This window comes from Anabas testudineus, chromosome 8 (assembly GCF_900324465.2).
Source record: "Anabas testudineus chromosome 8, fAnaTes1.2, whole genome shotgun sequence".
NCBI classification, from domain to species: domain Eukaryota; kingdom Metazoa; phylum Chordata; class Actinopteri; order Anabantiformes; family Anabantidae; genus Anabas; species Anabas testudineus.
The window spans coordinates 1587210-1606273 of NC_046617.1; the positions used below are offsets into that span (position 1 = coordinate 1587210).

The 19064-nt window shown below is 39.6% G+C and overlaps 3 protein-coding genes across 3 annotated transcripts; 1 reads left to right on the plus strand and 2 right to left on the minus strand.

Annotated features, from left to right (window-relative positions):
* Nucleotides 1–53: 53 nt before the first annotated feature.
* Nucleotides 54–4469, minus strand: LOC113162384 (guanine nucleotide-binding protein G(I)/G(S)/G(O) subunit gamma-5-like). Its single transcript, XM_026360510.1, has 3 exons — nucleotides 4354–4469; nucleotides 2007–2135; nucleotides 54–1863 (listed from the first exon to the last, which is right to left on the minus strand). Exons 1-2 carry the CDS (start codon nucleotides 4444–4446, stop codon nucleotides 2010–2012), a joined length of 219 nt encoding a protein of 72 aa, XP_026216295.1. The 5' UTR covers nucleotides 4447–4469; the 3' UTR covers nucleotides 54–1863; nucleotides 2007–2009.
* A 990-nt stretch (nucleotides 4470–5459) lies between these two features.
* Nucleotides 5460–10596, plus strand: clpp (caseinolytic mitochondrial matrix peptidase proteolytic subunit). Its single transcript, XM_026357519.1, has 7 exons — nucleotides 5460–5589; nucleotides 6180–6281; nucleotides 7566–7637; nucleotides 7711–7807; nucleotides 8471–8658; nucleotides 8738–8843; nucleotides 10121–10596. Exons 1-7 carry the CDS (start codon nucleotides 5578–5580, stop codon nucleotides 10360–10362), a joined length of 819 nt encoding a protein of 272 aa, XP_026213304.1. The 5' UTR covers nucleotides 5460–5577; the 3' UTR covers nucleotides 10363–10596.
* On the minus strand, nucleotides 10508–17554 carry aldh3b1 (aldehyde dehydrogenase 3 family, member B1). The gene is made up of 10 exons (XM_026357506.1): nucleotides 17196–17554; nucleotides 15541–15710; nucleotides 15141–15251; nucleotides 14871–14991; nucleotides 14539–14624; nucleotides 14006–14087; nucleotides 13263–13655; nucleotides 12853–13019; nucleotides 12679–12778; nucleotides 10508–11998 (listed from the first exon to the last, which is right to left on the minus strand). Exons 2-10 carry the CDS (start codon nucleotides 15700–15702, stop codon nucleotides 11811–11813), a joined length of 1410 nt encoding a protein of 469 aa, XP_026213291.1. The 5' UTR covers nucleotides 15703–15710; nucleotides 17196–17554; the 3' UTR covers nucleotides 10508–11810.
* Nucleotides 17555–19064: the final 1510 nt, after the last annotated feature.

Genomic DNA, 19064 nt, shown 5'->3' on the forward strand with positions numbered 1-19064 from the left:
CATTCACATCTATTAGCTATATGTGAACTGCAAATGACCAACGTACAATAAAATCATTGTGGTAATTATTTAATCTGTGATAATATTGATGAATACATACAGTAGCATATTTAATATTAATGTGCTACAGATGCAAGCATGTGATCATATAAGAGATAAGATAAGATAGCACTTTATTTATCATGACATTCCATATACAATTGGCAGGTTTTGTTGCAAGATAGTGTAAAGTGTTCATTTTCTGTATCTAATGTGTGTTACATTGCAGGTCGTCAAAGTGATCTAGTCATCTAGTAAAATGCTATAAGTGCTGTAAAAAAACCCTCACCTTATTTATTTTCTTTGTGTGTCTCATATCAAACTGTTCAGAGTAAACAAGTAACCTGAGTAAACAAGTTTAAAGTAGGGCTGTGAGAAAAAGTATTCACTCCCTTAACTACTACTGTACATTAAAAAAAAACTTGACGGATCAGTCTGGGAAGGGTTAAAAAGCTATGTGTATGTTTCTTGAACTCCACTGATCCACAGTGGCAGAAACTCTCTACAAACAGAGAAGATTTGGAGTAAAATGAACCTTCTCACAAAGAAAGGAAGTCACAAAGATCCAATAAAAAATGCAAGGACCTGCAGGCTTCTCTCACTTCATGTAAGGTCAGGTATCATGACTCCACCATCTGATAGACACTGGGTAGAAATGGCATCTATGGGAAAGTGGCGAGGTGAAAACCACTTTTAACCCAGAAGAGCATTTAGGCTCAACTAAATTCTGCCACAACACACCAAGATCACCCTCAAACCCATAGGGATATTCTATAAGCTGATGAGTCAAGAACTGTTTGGAAGACATGTGGCTTCTTACATCTGGTGTAAACCAAACATATAATTCCACAAAAAAAAAACATCAAACCTATGTCTAGCATGGAGGTGTCAGTGTAATGTGGTGATGTTTTGCTGCTTTAGGGCCAGGCTTGCCATAACTTAGCAAGGAGCCTTGCTCCTGCTCTAAAGCTGAAGGAGAATGTCAGGTCATCAGTATGTGAGTTAAAGCAAAGTTAAAGCAAGACAATGATCCCAAACATTAGAAGACCCCTCAATGGCTCAGAAGGAATACAATGAAAGTTTTGGAGTGTGAGAGCTGACCTGAGCTGGCTACCGAGTGGCGAATTACAACAATAACTTAATATGAGTACTTTTCCTACTTGTTATAAATTAGAGTATGAAATAGTTTAGTTAGAGATACACAGAAAAATAAATAATCAGGATCAAGAATGAATATTAACAGTGAGACATTTGAGAAACGTGTTCACACTGTGATCAGCTATTGTCCATCAACTTACAAAAGTGTATCAGGTTTCAATACCTTCTCTTTTCCCTACCAGAGAGTTCTTAACTTGGCATTTGAAAGAATGGATATATGTGAATCCTGTCAAAAGCAAAACATTAAACTAGTGACCTGCATTATTAATGCACAGAGACACACTCTACCAAAGTAAATACAATACACTCCTACATTTTCAGATGAATTTGGCAGCATCTTCAGTGAAAATGTGTGTGTGTTTGTGTGTGTGTGTTTACAGTATGTCATTATATGGGCATTTCATTCACTACCATCATTGTGAGGACACTTTGTTTGGCCTTCACAACTTCATGGGGATAAAAATAGTTGGGGGCTGGGTAGTTGTGAAGATGCTAAAAGGCATACATTATGTCAACTAGTGTCCTCACAAGTATAAAAAGACAGTTGTGTGTATTTGTGTGCGCGGTTTTGACTTCTTTATTGTCAGAGGAAGCAGGGCATGTGACACAAATCCACATCGGAATGATCAGGCATCAGTTCAAGTCTTTTGCACTTCTTCATTGCCCCTTGAAGAGAAAAAAATTAATAAAATAAAATAGTGCCTCGAAAGGACAGCAGCTTCTTTGTTGCAAGAGGTACACAAGACAAAGTAGAGGAACAAAAATAAATAGCTGGTCAATTCAGGCAAAGAGTAGAGATAAAAACTCACAAGTCAGAGGAGGACGCATGACTTGGGAGGCCTGAAAGGATTATCACTTGAGGGCACCCCAGTAAGGAGAGGGTCTTTGTGGGCATTCTGCAAACAGAAGGTCTTCAGTTCTGCAGCAGCCTGAGAAACCTGAATGATATTTAATATAATACATGATTTGGTTAAGGCTGGTTTTTATTGTTTTTTTTATTTCCCAAGTTAGAATAGTTGTTTAGAACACAGAAAAGTGGTATTTCATTTAATAAATGTTGTTATACAAGTAATTTATTTAGTTTTGTTGAATAGTATGAAATATATGGTATTTTATTGTTCTAAACAGTTATAATGTTTAGAAATGAGCGTATCAGAGTCTCTAAATGGCTGTCTGGACAAAATAATGTGACATACTAGGTATTAGTGGTTTCTTCACCAAACTTGGTTCTGTATTTATCCACCTTTGTGATTTGGACAGTTTTTCTGGGTTCATTAGGCACATCTACAGACACACATTTTTCATTTTGAAAAAATGCTCTCATTGTCATCCATATGTATTCAGAATCAAAATCAGGGATATTGCTGAGTGGCTGTAGATCAGTCATCAGTTGATTCCCGACTCCTCTTGTCGACATGTCAAAGTGTCCTTGGGCACTGAACCCCATATTGAAGGATGTTTTTTGATGACAACAGCACAGCTGGATCACAGCTGTCAGTCTGAAGGTGTTAAGGGCTTTGACGTGCCTAATACTTCATATCTGCCCAGATAATGTCACTGTCACCAAATAATAGGAAGGTACACAATTGCTACTACAGCTAACGAGTATCTGCACATAGACCCAGATTTTCTGTTAATTTTATAAACAGTTTGAGACTTCTAAAACACTGAACGCACATAAGCTAACAAGGCTTTATTAATTGTTTTTAACTCAACCATGTAGTACTTACCCAGGTGAGAGGCGACTGTCCTTTTATTGTTAGACACGATTTAGCTTAATATATTCTTTAGCAAAGCATTAATTATGTAAATATCTGACATAAAAATGTGTTTTATATCTGACATAGCAGCTTTTAACCTGAGAGAAACAGGCATTTAATTTTTTTTTTAATTCAACACACTATTCCAATCTCTGGCTAATTATGCAGCTTAAAATGGAAAAACAACCGTTCTGTTGAACGTTGAAAGTTGTTTCCTGTGGCCTCTTTGCTTCTTTAAACAGACAAAGCGGAACAGAGACATCATTTGTGACAGCAGACCAGAAACATTTCCAAGGTAGCCCGAGGACAAAAAAACAAAAAACAATCAGACATGAAAAAAGGTAATGAGCAGCTTGAGAAGATAGGTTTTGTATATTCCACCAAAATAAGTCAAAATCAAAATTTAACTGGGTCACCTTTGGGAGGTGTACAAATTATAATAGAAGGATCAAATTCTGTTTCACATTAGAGGTAGGAAGGCAGGCAGGAAGAGTCTAACGAAAAGAGGCTACTGAGTTGAATTCTGGGAATTGTAGGAAAGTAATCCCAGCCTCTGAAATGTAAAGGTAGATAAGTCACGATTAGCTGCTTGTCAAACTAGACCAACTAAAGCTGGGTCAAGGATGAGTTCACGTAACTCTCCATTTGTAAGAGAATCAAAAGTTACCGTGTTTGCTGTGTCTGTGTCTGTGTTATGAGGGCAGTCAGCAAAAAACAGTAATTGGCACAGACATCATCTGAAACTGTGGCTGGTTGTTGACTAGTTACCCTGACAAGTCATTAGTTAGTATTAGTAAATAATAACAGCTAATTACCCAAATCATTGCAAGAACCTGTTAAATTGTTCAGTGATTTATTTACTTCCATCAGCAGGTATTACTGGGCTAACTGCTGGGATTGGCTCCGGCTCCAGCACCACACACACACACACACACACACACACACACACACACACACACACACACACTCACACACACACTTGCACACACTTACAGCTGTTCTAAAGGACTTGCCCACCGAAGGCACGATCAACAAAGCTCTGACTGTGCTGCAGAGAAAGGTCTGCTGCTATTTCAGTGCACACCAGGAAGTGACACTGTGGCTCCTGGCTCCACTGCTTTAAACTTGAACTTCAGTGTGAAAACACAAAGAATGAGGTTCCGTGACCAGTGGGTGGGATTTCAAATGGGAAACCGTTAAAATAGTTTGTGGTAATAAAAGCTACTGTGAAAAACAATGTGGTGGTTATTTATGTACTGTATGTTTTAATTGTAACAGAAAAGAAGCGATGATAAATAGAATGACTCTTAAAGAGTGCATGTTCACCGGCACACTGACTGTTGTCGTGAATATCTGACGTGAAGAGTGATGGAGGAGCTCGGATGCGAGGACTCACCTTTATCCGACGGACGCTGGCTTCGAGACGAAGCTGCTTCACGGCCTTCTGGGCGATGGCCAGGCTGCTGCTGGTGGCGCTCTTGTTTGACATGACTGAGTCCAAACTACAGTGAAAGTGAGCAACTAGTCACTAATAGTTCACTGCTACACTCTAATAAAACCCCTCTTCCGGTTAAAACCTTCAAAATAAAAAGCCCTTTTTTGTTTTTATTGGGCCCTGTGAGTAAAGTCGTGTGTCAGCAAATCCCAAAACAGGTCAAACTAAAGATAAAATGAAATGCAAACTTCAGTGTCATATGAAGACAAATGTTCTAGGCTATTGAGGTATGCCTTTAACCTGCATCCAAATTGTTTTTTTTTATATGCACAGTGCTCTTTTTGTTGCATGCTTAACAACTTTCTAAAAATAAAATGGCATTTTCAAAAACAACAAAAAGTGGTCTTATGTTCATAGGTCAACTAGATTTATTGTTTGGCCCAGACCATTTTAGTTATTTTAAACAAAAATTAAACAGCATTTCCACTTTCTTCTCTCTCTATTTTTTTTACATTGTAATATTTTACAAGAGGTGAGTTAGAAGCCTGTTCTGATACCCACGCTAACCTAATTCCAAATCTAAATGCATGCATTCAATTTCCTTGTACCTCGCTAGTAAGTTGCTTTGGATAAAAGCATCAAATGACTTAATATAAATATAAAAGAATTAAGTAATCTCATATGGGCGTTTTTTACCCAAGATGGAAATGGTGAGGTCTGATATTATATCCTTTAACTTGTTTGGATAATCTTTGCCTATAATTAACTAATTGTATTGGTAAGAACATGTCATGTATTAAATGTCTTGTTTGTTTGTTTTTTCTCAAAAATGTTCCAATGTGATATTGTTGAGAGGACCCAGTTCTATTCATCACTATCAAAGGCATAAATGTAGTTACAACACATATTGTTTATTATTACAGACTCGATGCATTGCTGAAATAAAGTTAAACATATATTTATATTGCCATTTTGAATAATTAAAGAGCTGCTGATGAAAGTTTGACCGTGTGACCACACATTTAAAAGGAACCTCGACCGTCTGCTAGATGGCGCTAACGACATACCAGCGCCATACTTCTGTGGATTTGCTGTCCGAAGAAGACGCGGGTTCATAGGTCAAACTGAAATTGCATTGAAGCAGGGGTCAGACAGAAGAGGACTGAAGCCCCTAAAAACCTCAAAATGCTGTTACGAGTGAGTACAACTAGCAGCTTCAGCGAACCTTCCTGTGAGCGTGGCTCGAACTGTCAAAGTAGTGTAATATTAAGTCTGTTTGTACTCTTGTTACTGCTGCTTGTCGTGTTGAGCGTGCTAGCTAGTAGCTTTCGTGACGTTACCTCAAGACGTCACCTGTGAACCTGTCAGATGCATCCTATCTGTGTCCTACCTCTAGTAGCGTCCTTACACAAGAACTCCTTACGCATACCCTGCCTCTGTCTTGTACCTTGTACTTGTAAGTCGCTTTGGATAAAAGCGTCTGCCAAATCCCTAAATGCAAATGTAAACGCATAAAGTAACGTTACTCATTTGTTTTTTTGCTACGGACACGTGTAGAGCTTTATCCAAAACACACCATGCTACACAAGTGCAATATGAAATGAGTGGTGTCTTTTTTTATTCATTGTCTGTGTGTAACCTGATGTTAAACAAAACATTTCGTTTTGTCTAAAGTTGTTACAGTAACACTTATTCCTTTGTCTTACATGGAAATAAACTGTAATGAGTTGAATAAAGTTGAAAAAGAGAGAAGAAAAACAAACAGCATTTGTGATTGTGTCTTTCAGAGAGTGTTGCACATTGGAGGGCTGACACTGAAACACAGCCGGTCCATTCACCACAGTCCTGTGTGGAGGAGTCCTCTGATCCCTATAGTTGTGGAGCAGACGGTGAGTGAAATGACTGGAACTTCCTCTGCCTTCGCTATATTTAGATATCTGTATGCTTCTAGCTGGAGAGATTTTAACATCAGAATCAGAATCAGAATCAGCTTTATTGGCCAAGTTTGCACAGGAGAAGCAAGGAATTGGATGTGGTCTGACTCCGTCTTTAATGACAAGTTTGTAAAAGTTGGGAAGTGTTCTGGAGGAGCAGGTGGACCAAGACTACAGGCACAGTAGTATGAACAAGCAAATGACATAATCTTAACTGAAAAACTACTCCATCCATCCACTCCATGTGTCATCATTAGGAGGAGCCAGATTATATGGTAACATGGGGAAAGCAGAGGGAAGTTTAATGTATTAATGAATGTGTTAATGACAATAAAATTAACAGCAGGTGCACTAGAGAGGCAACAATGAGATGACCACCTAAAGCAGAAGAATGGTTTTACAGGTGGAGACATTTCTCCCTCCTCATCTTTTCAGTTTTTCTCTAGTTTTGAATTTCGCTAGGATCAGTGTCACTACTGGTAGCATGAGGTGATACATGGATCTTACAGAGGTTGCACAAGCAGTCCAACTTCTCCAGGATGGCATATCAATATGTGTCATTGACAGAAGGTTTGATACATTTCCCAGCACAGTCTCAAGAGGGTAATGGGAGGACATTCCAGGAGACAGGCAGTTACTCTAGGAGAGCTGGACAGGGCTGTAGAAGGTCTTTAACCCATAAACAGGACTGGTATCTGCTCCTTTGTTCAAGGAGGAACATGATAAACACTGCTAGAGCCCTACAAAATGACCAGTCCACTGCTGTGAGTACCTCTGACTAAAGAATCAGAAACAAACTTCATGAAGGTGGCCTGAGGGTCTGACATCCTCTAGTGGGCTCTGTGTTCCCTGCCCAGCACTGTGGTTCTCGATTGGCATTTTGCCATAGAACACCAGAATTGGCAGGTCCATAACTGGCATCCCTGTGCTTATCAGAGATGAGAGCAGGTTCACCCTGAACACATGTGACAGATGTGAAAGAGTCTGGAGAAGCTGTGGAGGATGTTATGCTGCCATCATTCGGCATAACTGGTTTGGTTGTGGGTCAATAATGGTCAATTATGTGAAATTTCAGGAAAATGGACTAACATCACATCCTTTTATCACTTTGATTTTCAGAGTGTCTTTGATTCCCAGTCTCTATCAGTACAGATATCCAGCATGATTCTTTCCCCATTGAGATCTGATGTAAAAGTGTTTTGGCATTATTTAATACTTACAATTTTTATTGTTTTTCAGGGGAGAGGAGAACGAGCCTACGACATTTATTCGCGCCTCCTGAGAGAGAGAATCATTTGTGTAATGGGTCCTGTAAGTGTCTGAATGTTGAGTAAGAGTAAACCTTTGTTGTTTTGTTTTTAAACATGTTTTCTCACTTGTTCAGATTGACGACTCTGTGGCCAGTCTGGTTATTGCCCAGCTACTATTCCTACAGTCAGAAAGCAACAACAAACCCATCCACATGTACATCAACAGTCCTGGTAAGGGGCATCAACGAGGGTTTTAAAGTTGAACTATGGTATTGTGAACCTTATAGATAAACACACTGAACACATCTATGTGTCCTGCTTCTCTAATGATATCTGCTCTATTAGTAAACAGAATAATTCAATTCAGTTGATTTATATAGCGTCAAATTACAATAAAAGTCATCTCAAAGCACTTGACAGTGTAGGGTTTATCTTTCTGTTACACAAAACACATACTGTAGCAGTAAACAACACCTCTACTCTTGTGTAATTGATTGAAAACCTGACTTCAATTGGCGTCTAGTGAAATCAGAAATGTGTTTTTTGATATTTGTGACGTGTGTAAAGATTAGATGACATTTCATGACCAACTTATGCAGAAAACCAGGAAGTTGCAAACGGTACCATTACTTTTACTTCTGACTGCATAAGAAAATTGAAAAGAGAACATTTTCTCTTTGTTTTCCTAGTTGCCATTTGAGTATCCTGTTTCCTTCCTTTCATTATATCTTTTTCAGCATTTCATTCTGGCTTGATTATGGAGAGAAATTGCATTTTTTATATTAATATGAATATAATAATTTGTATTAATTAATTATTTTTTTGCACTTTAGTTTCAAATAATGTAAGTATGACCCTTAAAAACATAATTCAGTGCAGTTTCTCCCTGTTCAGGCGGTGTGGTGACAGCAGGCCTGGCCATTTACGACACCATGCAGTACATTCTTAATCCCATCTCCACCTGGTGCGTTGGCCAGGCAGCCAGCATGGGCAGCTTGCTTTTGGCAGCAGGAACAACGGGAATGAGGCATTCACTGCCCAACGCCCGTATTATGGTCCACCAGCCTTCAGGAGGTGCAAGGGTAGGTGCTCTCCCCAGACCTGGTAATCATGAGCTTTAATCAAACATGATTCAGTGATGACGTAGAGCTGTGTCTCCAGGGTCAGGCCACAGACATCGCCATCCAGGCTGAAGAGATCCTGAAGCTGAAGAGACAGATCAACAACATCTACGCCAAACACACAGGCCAGCCGCTCGAAACCATCGGTAGGTTTTCTTCACTCTTTGTCCACTGTACATGATAAGATGAAGCTTTTTTTACAAACTTTCTTAGAACATTTTCAGAGAGCTCCAAAGTTAGCCTAAAAGGTCCTAGCCTAAGAGTGATTCAATAAACTTAATAAACCACAGCAACTCTGAGCCCCAGTCAGTATACATGTTAAACATTGGAGCCATTAAACTGAGATCTTTGTTTCCTGACTTTTCCTTGTTCACATAGAATAAAGGAAAAAGATAAAAATGACAGTGATCATGTTGTAATGGTTTAAATGTTAATGCATCTAAAGAATTCTCTTCTACAAAATATTATTAGCTGATACTGATTACTGGCCAGTCTATTATAGTAGCAGGATTGGACCCCCCCCCCCCCCCAAAAAAAAAAAAAAAACAGTCATCATCATTCTCTTAAAATGAAGGATGTTATGTTCGACCAAAATACAAAATAGCTTCATTTTCTGATGGTGTGATGTAGTTTGTGTCGCACCAATTATATCAAGACCGTTGGGGAAGTCTGCCCTGTATGGTCTGAACGTCCAGTGAAAATAAATTAGATCCATATAAATCACAATATAAAGCGATGGAAGTGCTGCAGTAGTTTGTCTTCTCACTCTGCTGATCAGAAAGTTGTGACAGTTACAAGTCAGCACTACACTGTTACTGTGTTGGCTGATGTGAGCACATCTTTGAGATCGACCACAAACATCACCCTACATGATCTACATGAACAGCGTGTTCCCACTGGCATTAAGTGTTTATATATTTCTCTGTCCTTCCACCTTTTTGTTGTCTGCTTATGAGATTCTGTAGCCTCTTAAAAGTTGTCCTCCCTACTCTTAACAGTTTTTCACCTTAGGAGCGCTTTTAGGGGCTAAGATGCTTTTTGAATAATTTATTCAAATCTTCTTTATGTTTATTAGGATTTAGTCTTAACTTTAAGGGAAACTTCTTAGAAAATGTCACAACTCTAAGAATTTCTAAGAAATTTGTAGAATTTCACCACTAGGAGCAACTTTTATGCTTAGGAAGCTTTGTGAATACCCCAGGTGTTCATCTTAGGAGCTGGTGGAGACTGAAATTCGTTGTCAGTGTTGCATCATTTAGCCTATAATTATAATAAAAATGATCATGTTTAGATGGTCTGTGCTATGATGATACCAGGAAGGTGCATGGGTTCAGTGGAAGGAGGTTTGTCATACAATTTGTCAGTAGGGGGAGCTAATCAGCTTGTTCCTCTCACCCCTCTTCCTTTTTCCCTGTCTTTGTAGAGAGTGTGATGGAACGAGACCGCTACATGAGCCCCATGGAGGCGCAGGACTTTGGTCTCATAGACAAAGTCCTGGTCCACCCGCCCCAGGCAGGCCAGGATGAGCCTGAGCTGGTGCAGAAAGAGCCAGCAACAGGAGCAGCAGCAACACCAGCTGGCACCTCTCCATCGCCAGAGTCTCCAGCCCCTAATCAAACCTCCCCAGGGACAAATCCCCCCTCCTCATACAAACCTGAGCCATGAACCCACACAAAGGAACTGTCTGAGCTCTGCAAGCATTTGTTCAAGATGGGTCATCTTACAGGTCCTGAGGAGTGTGTGGTGTGTCTGTTGTTGCCTACACATTTACAGGCTTCAAAGGAATTCCAGACATCAATGTTGGATCCAGTTTTTTTTTTTTTTAATACAATTTTTAGTATTTGTGAGATCCTGAGAACATCACTCTATGAAATAAAGTTCAAGCAGTTAGTGGTTTTATTTTGACTCCACACTCAAGTTGGTTGTTACTCAATGCTGAAGGAGAGGACACCCATCAGCCACAACATGACAACCACCAGGTGGCTGTTCAGTGCATATTTTATCCCACTTACTGTCATCAGCATTAGTGAAGCCTTTTAGGACTATGGAACAGATCTATACCTCATTGCTGAAGAAATGGACACTGGAGAGCAGAGATGATCTTGTACAACCTGTATGTGTAAATCAATATTTGTAGAAAAAGTAATTTTGAAGGAAAAAAAAAATCTGCACTGGTTTATCTGAACATTATCCAATTCAGATGGAAGCAAATGTTACAATCCCCCTGGTGTCCAGGTGTTAGGCTACCATAGGGAGTGCGAAGGTGCAAGGTTTGAATTTGTGATTTAGTAACAGCAGTTTTAATAAACAAAATGCATTAATCACTAGTTGTCACATTGACAGTAGCACCCTGATATTGTTTGACCAAGTCCTAGAATGATGTTAGAAGTAGAACAGTTAACTTTAAACCTTTATTATTCAAATACCCCAATTACAGGAAAAACCAACACAAAGTGTCTTAGTGCGGTGCCCAAACACCTCATCAGTTTTAAATAGGTTTCAGTAGAGTGTCAGGTTCACCTTTCTCAGCATGAACAGTGTTAATCTGAAGAGTGACTGAATCAGAGCAGGAACCTCTGGAGACTCACATGAATAAGAACACGACTTAAACTAAATGAGAGAATTAATATTTCTAGTTTATTTAGTATTTCACAATTTGTTTTTTTAAAAGACCAGAAAACAGAACCAAAACTAAACAATATTCACTTTGTTTTTTTTTATAAAAAACAGATTTTTCATTGTATAAAGATTTGAAAGCAAGAGAATAAAACTAAACAAGCACATATCCACAGCATTTAAGATCTAAGTGTAAAAGGTCTTTTCCATTTAAAAAGGAGGTACCTAATCTGTGACAATCAGAACACGAGCTCAGAAAGTAAGAACCCAGTTTGGAGATCCAGGGTAGAATCGATCTAAAATACAGATACAAAATGATGAGCCCACAGCAGCCTTACCAAGTCTTCTAGAGGTTGAGACTTTGACAGGACTAGCATGTATGTGACCTACACAAGCATCCAAACAGGTTAAGAAAATAATCAGACCAGTTTCCACATTCATCGTCATGGTTACGATATAAAAACCTACACAAATGAACAAACACCTCCTGCCTGTCATCACAATATTGAGCAGGAGGGCTTAGGCGAGGCGGTCCAGCGCAGCCAGCTCAGTTTGTTCTCAGTGTAAGGTGGGTAACGCAGGCCGTTGAGTCTCTCCAGAGCCCAGCCACGCAGCATGCAGGCCCGCCGGTGGCTGAATGTCTCAAAGCCCCAGCGGCCATGGTAACTGCCCCAACCACTGGCCCCTGAATAGAGGGGGACAGAGTAAAAATGTTATGCTGCATCTTTAGAATATAGACTGGAATCAAGCTACGAGTGACTAAGAAAACATTTGACAACCATGTCATCCACCCAAATCATGTTCATGTCAGTTTTTTTTCCTCCGACATGAACATGAAAACATCCACGAGGAGAAGACTGGAGCCTGTTCTGAATTTACCTGATTTAGTGCCACATTGAAAGCACTCAGCTATAAGCCATTTTCACATACGCACTCCTGACTATGTCTGGAGGATCAGGTCCAGACGTTGTGCTAAGCTGTGCATTCCCACAAGCAGCTCACTAATGCTGATGTCTCAACATTCCCTTCGACTCAAGAATGTCAAATCAGAAGTCATTATATTCAGCCCTCCTAATTTGACCACACATGTAGAAGGTAATTTCCCATTAATCAAAGAGCTCCCTTTGTTCCTCAGACTTGATCTTACTGACTGTTCCTAGGTCCTATCTTCCCACAAACTGTATTGTTGACCATGTTCTCAGCAGTTAGACTGTTACTTTTCCTGAAGCACATTCCATATACCCAAATCCACTTGTCCAAAGCTTAGAGATTAAACTGCAGCTAAAGGTTTTTTTAGAGCTCCGAATAGCTTAATAAAATCCACTTTACTTTTCTATAGAGTCACAGTGGGCTGAGGGGACCTACCTACTCCTCCAAAGGGCAGGCCTGGCAGGGTCATGTAGACAATCCCATCATTTGAGCAGAATCCTCCGCTGCTCGTCTTTTCCAGCACTGTGCTGACCACCTTTAAAAAGGAAAACATTCTGGTTTAACACATGATGTTATCCACAGCTGTGAGGTATGAAGAGCTGTTCTTACAGAGGATTCGTCAGAGAAGACGTAGAGAGCCAGTGGCTTCTCTTTGCGGTTGATGAAATCGATTCCTTGCTCCACAGAGTCCACAGTGAGGATGGGCAGGATGGGGCCGAAAATCTCCTCCTCCATCAGGGCGTCGTCTTCAGGTACATCCACCACCACTGTGGGAGCTGAGGAGTGAGTGGGGACAAGTCAGAATGTAGTGTGCGTATAACCCTAACCACCCCAAATGGTTAATTTAGCTGCTGCTGAATGAATACCCCGAATTATCCGTGTTACAGTGTCAGTGAAGCTGTTGGTGTAGTCTTGGTCACAAAACTGAGGTGGATAGCTGTGCTGGTGGTGTAGCTGTTGTCAAATATAAACTACTAAAGGTTTTTTCTGAGGGTAGCTTCTCTTCAAAAAACACCAACCTATGTACTTGTCCTCCTGGTTGCTCTCACCACCTACAACAACCTTCCCTTTGGTCTTCCCAAGCAGTTCCAACAGACGCGTCCAGTGTCGGACTGACACAATACGGGACAGGTCCGGACAGGTTTGAGGCTCTGTGGTATAGAAATCCTCTAGGGCCTTGCGCAGTGCAGGCAGCAGAGCATCCCGTGTGTCCGGCAGGCACAGCACGTAGTCTGGAGCCACACAGCTCTGGCCGGCATTGAAAAACTTTGCCCATGCCAAGCGGCGAGCAGCGGCCGTGATGTTTACCTGACCGTAAATGAAGCAAGGACACTTCCCACCCAGCTCCAATGTCACAGGGGTCAAGTTAATGGAAGCAGCCTGCAGGATGCTGCGGGCCACAGTCTGAGAACCTGAAAGAATTACAAAGTCAGAACCCAGAGGGGACAGCAGCTTTCTGCTGCACAGCATGAACACACTCCTCTGCTGGTCCCCAACTCTACTGTAAACCAAAATGTCAGATGGACACCAACCAATGTCAAGTTTTGGTTTAAAATTAGTCCTTACATTAGTCATTACTGTGAAGTGAGTGAATCATAAGGCCAGGTTAGTTCCATTTAGTTCTTAAATATTTTTTGGGTTGTAGTCCAGGACAAATTTTGTCATTTTATTTTGGTCTTGGGACCAGTGTAAATAGTGACAGACATGTCAACATTTAAAATACTGCAACATAAAGCAGTATAATCCATCTTGAGGCATGTACCTGTGTAAAAGATGTGGTCAAAGCGATTCTTCAGAAGTGCCTTGGTCTCCTCTGCTCCACCACGAACAACTGCATAGCAGTCCTATCAAATTAAGAGTCCCAGCTTTAGTGTGTTGGAGTCAATAGCTTGACTGTACAGCAGCAATATAGACAACTGATTTTAGTTGGTAAAATGGTAAATGGTCTGCACTTATATAGCACTTTTCTACCTAGCTGGTACTCAAAGCGCTTTACACTGCTTCTCATTCACCCATTCACACACACAAGCACGCACACATTCACACACCGATGGCAGAGCTGCTATGCAGCTGACCTGATTGGTCGGTTGGTAGACACTAAGGTTATATGAACAGCTGATCCACCAGAACTACTGACTGTTTTCTAGCTGTTGAATGAGTTTCTCATTAAATGGTAAAAATCACTAATCATCATCAAAAGGTCCTCAAAATTTCAAATTATGCATGATGACCTCTTTAAGACTGTAACGGGCCATAAACACTGAATTTAACTAAAAGGAACAAAATTCACTTTACCTGAGACAGATACTTGGGGACGAGTTCTGCTACCACATTGTCTGTGGCAGCACTGACCTCTGAAGGCTTGAGGACCACACAGTTTCCTAGTGGACACATCGAGAGCAATTAAACCAGTTACATTAACATATTTTAAGAATTATTTATCTATATTTTAAGATCAAATGTAGAAACTGCTAAATCCCAACATCCCTAAAAACATGCAGTAACGATCAGACCGTTAAAACTTAGCAATGTGTTTTTTTTGTTTGTTTGTTTTTTAAACCAGATTGCTCTTATTCACAGGTCTGATAAACAATATTAAATATTAATGATATTGATTTGAGTGATACCAGCAGCAATGGCTCCAATCATGGGTAAGAGAACAAGTTGCAGAGGGTAGTTCCAGGCTCCAATGATCAACACGACTCCTAGAGGTTCCCTCTGAACAAAACAGTCATCCACCTTTGTGGCCTGAAAATTATACAGACAGCACAGTAGAACCATTTAACCTCCAAACTTTTAAATTCTATATTGATTATGTAAGTGTGGTGTGTAGATATTATGAAGGGCGTTGTATAGAAAATGTACCCAACAGTTCCAGAAATCACTGTTGAACTTACCAGGTTCTTGCTGACATATTCTGGCTGCATCCAGCTTTTGAAGTTAGACATGGCGTAGTGCAGCTCATTTATCACCATATCAACCTCAGATAGGATTGCTTCAAATTTTGGCTGATGAAACGGCAATAAGAAAAGGCAAATGGGTGTTTAATTATTGTTGTAAGACAAACGATGTGCCAAGTTTCACAAAACTGTGCTTGTCTTATATAATTAAAGCAATTTATCAGAACTTTAGTTTTCCAGAAACATGTTTAGTACATTTTACCATCAGGTAGTTTTGTTACAATAAAAAAATAAATAAATGCTTAACTGCAAAATCAGGACATCTGGAGGCAGACAGAACTGGCTAAGCCTAGTTCTAGCTGAGTAATTGTATTGAGTAAATGCACGAGGGCATTACCTTTGCAAGGTCTTTGTACAGTGCATTTAAAATCTGCTCCTCATTGTCCTTGATCATGGACATGAGGTTGGTCAGCTGTGTACGTCGAAACTGCTCTGGCATTGTGACGCCTGAACGAAATGCTGACCTCAACCTGTCCACGACCTGGCTCTGGGTTTCCATCTTTTTGCCTGAAAAGCAAAAAAATAAATAAATCTCAGCTTATAAACTTGAAATGAAGACATAACTTCTCAGTTTTTCCCTGATAAACAGCATTTGATTTTGTTTTGCTGTGATTTTTAGCAATTCATTCCTTCACTTTTTAGTGTTCCAACATTAGCTGAATACTGTAGTCTGTATCACTTCACAATTTAGGTGTATATATCAAATGCTCGTTTGTTTCTTGTTCGACACGTCCCCGTAGACTTGTGGAACTGAGCTGAACTTCAGGAAGTGACAGCAGTTGACTGTGCCAGTAAAGTGTGTAACCCTTGTCTCACACTGGATTCAACACCCTGGACTAAGAACAGACGGTCTTGTTCAAATGATCTTGCACAAAGAAACAATGTTTGTGAGAGACTGCAGCACCTGCTGCTGGACTAACTGCTCTAAACAGGTGAGAGACATACTGAGCAGTGTGGGTTTTAACATTGCATTGAACGTGAAATCTATTATGATATCGATCAGTGCGTGCATCACAAGCATCCAAGTCTGGAAGGAGAGAGTGGAAACCCATGATTGAACAGATCATCTGCAGTGAGCATCTTTAAGGAGCTCTCAGTGGATCTGAGAATTAGAGACACTTCACCAGCAGAATAACTTCCTCCCCACAGATCAACTTGTTTAGGTTGTTCGCATAATTATGCATCATTACTGTGGGATTTGATTCTTTCGTAATAAATGTAATGAAAGACAACATCGTTCCACTCATGACTCTCCTCCACCTCCAAAACGTAAACAAAAGTAACGACCACTGGCGGCGCTGTTCCCTCAACACCAGCCAGACGACTTCAGAAGTTGGCTGAGAAACTGATTAAAATAATAACACACTTCTATCATCCACCCTGACAGGTGGAGAAGTCCGTGGAGATGTAGGAAGTACTTTTATGAGTCTGTCAAACGACGGTCCGGACTTCAAAAGCTCGCCCTGTATTGATTCTTGACAGTCATCGATCACATTCACAAGCTGGACATGCTAATTAGCTCATTAGCTAATGAGCTAATGAGCTCCACTGCTCGTCACAACCTGAAATGAGACCAGACTGATCAGTTCACATGACTCAGCCCGAAGAAAACATGGCAGAGGCAGAAAAGAACTTCCTAACAGCACAGAAACAGTCCGCGTCCACACAGTGGGCAGAAAGTGAACCGTCTCAGAGACTTTAGAGGTTTTATTATATTTATTACACGAAACTGTTCGGACCTACGTCAACTGATGTTAATGCTACACCTCTGAAAACAGAGAGTACCACTACTACAACTGATATACGAGTGTGTGTGTGTGTGTGTGTGTGTGTGTGTGACAACGTTCATCTAACGCAGGTTGTCATTTATCTCCTCAAGTTACAACATAGCTTAAAAAAAAAAAAAAAAAAAAAAAACGTTTCATTGTACTCGACAGAGCAGACAGACAGATAAGTTCCCTAAATGAAGCAGACGTGGTGTCATGTCGCTACCTGCCGTGTGTGCTGGAGGGTGGAGGCTGGAGGGTGGAGGGTCGAGCTGCAGCGGCTCCAGTCCGCTCTGACCGCTGGAGACTGCGGCTTCTGTTTCCGGGTGCTTCCTTTTCTAACTCCCGCTTCCCGGTGGAAACAGGAGGGAGGAGATGTTATGGTCGATCTTGAAAAACTAGCAGTCAAACCTGTCGGGCGAGAGCGCAGTGATCCTGCTCGTTCCGTCTCTATCTGCTGCTCCGCGGTCCACACGGGATCTGATTTGTAGTCTGGGGTTTTTAGCAGTTAAAAGTCAATGTAAAACAATTCAGAGCCCTGACTGAGTATAGATCACAGATTCCCCCTGTGGGCTCCGATCCCTGGATGCTGAGTTTATAACCTGGCTGGATCCACCTGTGACAAATCGAGTTGACTGGACTCACCTGTGCACACCACGCTGCAGCCTGCACGTCATTATCCGAGCAGTGCCACAGACACAGAGCATCAATGTTAGTGAGTATACTGACGGTACGTAGAACCGGCCGTTAATAAAAACTACCCAGCTTGTCTGTGACCTACTTAATTCAGATTGAAATGACACAAAAGGAGGATTTGCAGATTTACAGTGCCATTCCATCCCTGTTGCTTTAGATTCCCTTATGTGTAACTTACATGTTTCCTCACCATCAAAAGCCAACAGCTACTTTACCTAACAATATGTGGCATGGACAGAAAGGATCAAACAAAAAGGAACATAAATACATATGATAACAGGTATATATATACATATATATATATACATATATATATATATATATATATATATATATATATAGATAGATAGATAGATAGATAGATAGATAGATAGATAGATATATAGATATATATATATATATATATATAGATATATAGATAGATATATATAGATAGATAGATATAGATATAGATATAGATATAGATACCTGTGTTATCTATATAGTGATATATAGATACCTGTGTTATCTATATACTGATATATAGATACCTGTGTTATCTATATAGTGATATATATATATTCCTATGTTATCTATATAGTGATATATATATATTCCTGTGTTATCTATATAGTGATATATATATTCTTGTGTTATCTATATACTGATATATAGATACCTGTGTTATCTATATAGTGATATATATATATTCCTGTGTTATCTATATAGTGATATATATATTCCTGTGTTATCTATATAGTGATATATATATTCCTGTGTTATCTATATAGTGATATATATATTCCTGTGTTATCTATATAGTGATATATATATTCCTGTGTTATCTATATAGTGATATATAGATTCCTGTGTTATCTATATAGTGATATATAGATTCCTGTGTTATCTATATAGTGATATATATATTCCTGTGTTATCTATATAGTGATATATATATTCCTGTGTTATCTATATAGTGATATATAGATTCCTGTGTTATCTATATAGTGATATATAGATTCCTGTGTTATCTATATAGTGATATATAGATTCCTGTGTTATCTATATAGTGATATATATATTCCTGTGTTATCTATATAGTGATATATATATTCCTGTGTTATCTATATAGTGATATATATATTCCTGTGTTATCTATATAGTGATATATAGATTCCTGTGTTATCTATATAGTGATATATATATTCCTGTGTTATCTATATAGTGATATATATATTCCTGTGTTATCTATATAGCGCCAAATCACAACAGAATTCATCTCAAGGCACTTTACAGTGTTTAAGGTTTAAGACCTTACAAAATATAACTGTATACAGAATGACATAGAAAACCCAACAACCCCACTATTACACACAAGTATTGCAAAGAGGACACATTTAGTTTGAGTTGGGTAAACAGA

What these genes read in the sequence shown, in the direction of transcription:
- LOC113162384 (XM_026360510.1), bottom strand. Translation starts at nt 4,446, where the DNA reads ATGTCAAACAAGAGCGCCACCAGCAGCAGCCTGGCCATCGCCCAGAAG. An exon ending in CCAGCGTCCGTCGGATAAAG is followed by an intron (nt 2,136 to 4,353) that starts GTGAGTCCTCGC and finishes AATATCATTCAG; the next exon opens with GTTTCTCAGGCTGCTGCAGA.
- clpp (XM_026357519.1), top strand. An exon ending in CTATAGTTGTGGAGCAGACG is followed by an intron (nt 6,282 to 7,565) that starts GTGAGTGAAATG and finishes ATTGTTTTTCAG; the next exon opens with GGGAGAGGAGAACGAGCCTA. An exon ending in AGCCTTCAGGAGGTGCAAGG is followed by an intron (nt 8,659 to 8,737) that starts GTAGGTGCTCTC and finishes CTGTGTCTCCAG; the next exon opens with GGTCAGGCCACAGACATCGC.
- aldh3b1 (XM_026357506.1), bottom strand. Translation starts at nt 15,702, where the DNA reads ATGGAAACCCAGAGCCAGGTCGTGGACAGGTTGAGGTCAGCATTTCGT. An exon ending in AATATGTCAGCAAGAACCTG is followed by an intron (nt 14,992 to 15,140) that starts GTAAGTTCAACA and finishes TATAATTTTCAG; the next exon opens with GCCACAAAGGTGGATGACTG. An exon ending in CCAGGAGGACAAGTACATAG is followed by an intron (nt 13,020 to 13,262) that starts GTTGGTGTTTTT and finishes CTCACTCCTCAG; the next exon opens with CTCCCACAGTGGTGGTGGAT.